General features: G+C 36.6%; 1 protein-coding gene across 1 annotated transcript; it reads right to left on the bottom strand.

Moving 5' to 3' along the window:
- Positions 1 to 335: 335 nt before the first annotated feature.
- Positions 336 to 1,554, bottom strand: LOC114404402 (transmembrane emp24 domain-containing protein p24delta3-like; the record flags this gene model as incomplete). The annotated part of the gene is given in 4 exon segments (XM_028367374.1): positions 336 to 501; positions 606 to 682; positions 1,049 to 1,261; positions 1,522 to 1,554. Coding segments are annotated over 4 exon segments (489 nt in total), but the record flags the coding sequence as incomplete, so codon positions are not given.
- Positions 1,555 to 4,077: the final 2,523 nt, after the last annotated feature.

Genomic DNA, 4,077 nt, shown 5'->3' with positions numbered 1-4,077 from the left:
CCTCTCCCATTAAGTCATGCCTTATTGAATATAACTTCTAGGTGAAATGTAAGCCGGAGTGGCACTAATAGGGAGATTATATGAGGGAGTGAGATTATTGAAATTTCATAATAGGAAAATGAAGTGACAGCTAAAAAAGGAGTTGAATTAATATAAGATGAAGCCCCATGAGAGATGTCATAGTCGGTACTCGGTAGTAAAGTTCCTTCTATGTAATAATCATCTGTGGAAAACAAATATTGGAAACTCTACTTGTGGTATAAAAGAATTTTGTCTACACTTGTAAATAGTGTTCATAAAAATTTGACTAAGTTATTATATGTTTGTTGTATCACAAATAAAATTAAATTAAATAATCTATATAAGTTCTTCTTCTGAAAGTACCGCTTCAAATACCACAATTGCAAACCAGAAACTGCAATGCACATAACCAAGGACATAATGCTAAACCATGCCACTCTGCCATTTGTTTTTTCACTCACAGTCCTCATTTCAGCTTCCCTAAATAAATAACCCAAAAAACATAAATTAAGCATATGATTTTTTTTAAAAATTATTTGCAATAAACAATTTACAGGGGACAATGTTGATGTGATTGGAATTACCTTCCCTTAAGATAGAGCAAATTCTGATGGATGGAATTTACTGCTCCTTCTAGCTTTCTCAGCTCAAGCTTGAATCCCTAGGTATCAATCACGTGTAGAGACAAAAATAAGCAAAGAGAAGCATTCAAGATAAAAAGTTTTAGGTATAGATTTCAATTCAGATTTGGATCCTCTCATGTTATGTTATGAGAGAGAAAGATACAAAAGAAACTATAGTAATACACCATTATTTGTGTAGGGTCCATTAAACATTCTATAGTGCCTTTTCCACTCATAACTTGAGGGGAACATCAAATAAGGAACATGAGAGGATCCAATTTTTTTCAATTCACACGCAATTACTAACTGCTTTCAGTTCACAGTGCAAAACTACTCCAAGCAAACTACAAATCTACCTATAGTATAGGGAGATTCAAAATTATGTGAATCTCTTGGAAGTTTACCTCAATCTTCTCTTTTCTAGCAATAGAATCCCAATCCTTGGCTGCAATTTCAATTTTCCAATCAAGGTTTACATTAATCTCACCAACTTGTTGACTATGGCTATCCACCTAGAATCATGCAAGGTAGTTCCTAGCCTCTTGAGTTGTAAATGCGATATTACCATGTCTTGTGTTCTCCTTGTGATGAAGATTGTTTCCATATGGTGATGTCACCTAAAGGAAACAAATTACTATTAGAAACCAAGAGACAAGTAATAGACCTTTATAACAAGCTGTATCAGAAGGTTGTCTTTCAAGAGCCAACCAGAATTACGCCCTAAAAACACACAAACACAAGCAAGTCTAAACAAAAGAAAATAAACTATTACTTAGTATAAATGTAAAATGTTTCCAATAACATTTTTTAAAATTATTAAACCTTATTTTTGTTCAGACATGAAAGTTTGTAAATGAAGTTATCATGCAAGGGATACATGGCTCTTTAGCTGAGGTATTTGATAGAACATTGTTAGTCGTCTTATACGACTAACTTTTGTATAGAAAACCTTCACAAAATGAATATATTTTCCCCAATTTATGGTTCTTTTTGTAGGATTGTAAATAAATTTGTTGTTTTTATCTGTGCTCAATAGAAGCCTTGTGTATGGAATTAATGTCAATTTCTCTTCAATTTCAGGCAAAAAGGAGTTATTTTGAAGAAGTGCTAAAGTTGATGTCTCACAAAGTGAGCTCAATGCGCTTAGCAAGTGTCATCCGCTAAGCGAGGCATCAACGTGCTTAGCGGATAGGAGGAATCTGGAAGGGAATCTGTCATGCAGGCACGCGCTTAGTGCGTCATCAGCTCACTCAACTAGTCGTTTGTCACCTTCCAGGCTTAGCGCAACTTTGGCGCTGAGCAAAAATTCACTTACTCACGAGAATGGTGAGGTTAGTGAGCCTTTTTAAGCCTGGAATAGAAGAAAAGAGAAGAGAGCTGAACAACCGTAAGGGCTTGAAGAGTGAAATACACAGAGGCAAAGAACAGAGCAAAGAAGCCAAGTTTTGATCTTTTAGGAAGATTTGTGAGTTTTTGAGTGATTGTGAGATTCCTAGAGGTGGAGGAGGCATCCTCACTCTTTTGTAAGCAAGCAATTTCTCTTAATTCCTCTTCTTCATTGTAAAAGGAGCTTCCTTGCTGTCGCAACCAACCCTTCGGCGGGAGGGCGACGCGTGACTCGCGGGATGCGTGTTCCACGAAAGGAATACGCGCGGAGTCGCCACCAACGTTTATTTGAGGAAAACGTCGGAAAAACCGGAAAAGACGCGATCTACGAACTTTTTAAGTGAAAGGTTCGGGAGTTGTATTTACGTACGGGGAAGGTATTAGCACCCCACACGTCCGTCCCAAGGGACGGCAGCCTTTAATTGAATGTGCAAACATGACTTTGATTTTTTACGTTCCCTTTTATGTCCTTATATCCTTTATACCTTTTTTTATATTTTTTCTTTTTTGTGGTCGACAAGGGTGTTTCCCTTTGCTCCTACGTATTCCTCAATTTGGGATGAGAAAATCAGACCTACGTAGTTCTTTCGGAACAAAGTGTTTGGTTTAAGTTTGTTTTTTGTCTTTTTTGCAAAATATGTTTTTTATTTGAACAAAAGGTCATTTAAGGTGTTGGACCATTAAACGGTCTTTTGATTTTGAAAGGAGAGAAACGTTAAAGCGTTGGACCATTAACGATCTCTTGTTTTTGAAAGGAGAGAAACGTTAAGGCATTTGGACCATTAACGATCTCTTGGGGTGGTCGACAAAAGCGGGGCTTTTGCTCCTACATATCCTCAATTGCGATGAGGAAATCAGACCTACGTAGTTCTTGCAAAAGCGGTAAAGTCACATGTTGATTTTATGCTTTTGAACGGTCCATGTTAACCGATAAAAGCAAAGAGGACCGTTTAAGGCGTTGGACCTTAAAACGGTTTTTAGTGATTTTCGGACAAAACTTGATTTGTGAGTCTATTTTAGTCTTAGTTTCACTTTGGTTATTAATCAATTCATTCAAGGAAACTTCCAAAGAAAAACGTCCGATTGATTTTTTTAATTTATTTTATTCAAAGATATTTTGATTATTTTATTATTATTTTTCAAGATATTTTGATTATTTTATTATTATTTTACTTTTTTTGGTTTAACCGAGGTTATAGCGTGAACGATCGGTTAGATTTCGTTTTAACAGTGATTAAACGAGATTACAACACAAATGATCGGTTGAAATTCATTTTATCATTTATTAGACAAGAAAACGGCTTAAATAAATGGTTAAAGCACGTTAAAAACGGAAGAAAAGAAAACTGAAAGTAAACGAAATTAAAGTGAAAGTAGACAAAACAAGAAATGAATTGAAAGTCTCGAATTCGAAAACTTACCCGTTGAAGAACGAAGAACGAACGAAGAACGGATGAAGAACAATGAAGAATTTCCACAGAATCGCTTACGGAAGCGTTTCGGAAGCGCCTCGGCTTAGATTTTCTTCACGGAAACGATTTTTCCAAGCAAATTCGAAAGAGAGAGAAGTGCCAAAGGGGCTGAACCTTTTGAAACAGCTCCCCCCTCCCCTATTTATAGAAAAAAAGGGAGGTGCTTGCCGCCCAAAGACTTAATGAAGAAGATTTCTAAGCGCACCCGAATTACTAAGTTCACCCCCCTTTTCGTATTTTACGGAAAAGTTACGAAAGCCTTACGGAACTGTTTTCGAATTTGATTTTCATCTTTTTTCTCTTCCCTTTCACCAATGTTAAGTGGAATATGCTTACCCAAGGTTTTCGGAAATTTTACGGAAGTATTACGGAAGCCGCGGAAGCCCCGAAAACCATTTTTCAAAAACGTGGAGGAGCTTGCCGCCCAGTTGCTTCCTCCTTAAGCAACCCAACTTCCAAAATGTTCTAGAAGGGCCTAGATTTGAATTGCTATTTACACCCCTATCTTGATAAGTTCACCCCCTTACATTTTTTTGGTGATTCTTTTTCGTAAAGTTACGGAAACTTACGAATCT

The sequence above is a fragment of the Glycine soja genome, unplaced genomic scaffold (assembly GCF_004193775.1).
Source record: "Glycine soja cultivar W05 unplaced genomic scaffold, ASM419377v2 tig00033048_1_pilon, whole genome shotgun sequence".
In the NCBI taxonomy this organism is placed as follows: domain Eukaryota; kingdom Viridiplantae; phylum Streptophyta; class Magnoliopsida; order Fabales; family Fabaceae; genus Glycine; species Glycine soja.
This window is presented reverse-complemented; position numbering and strand designations above follow the sequence as displayed.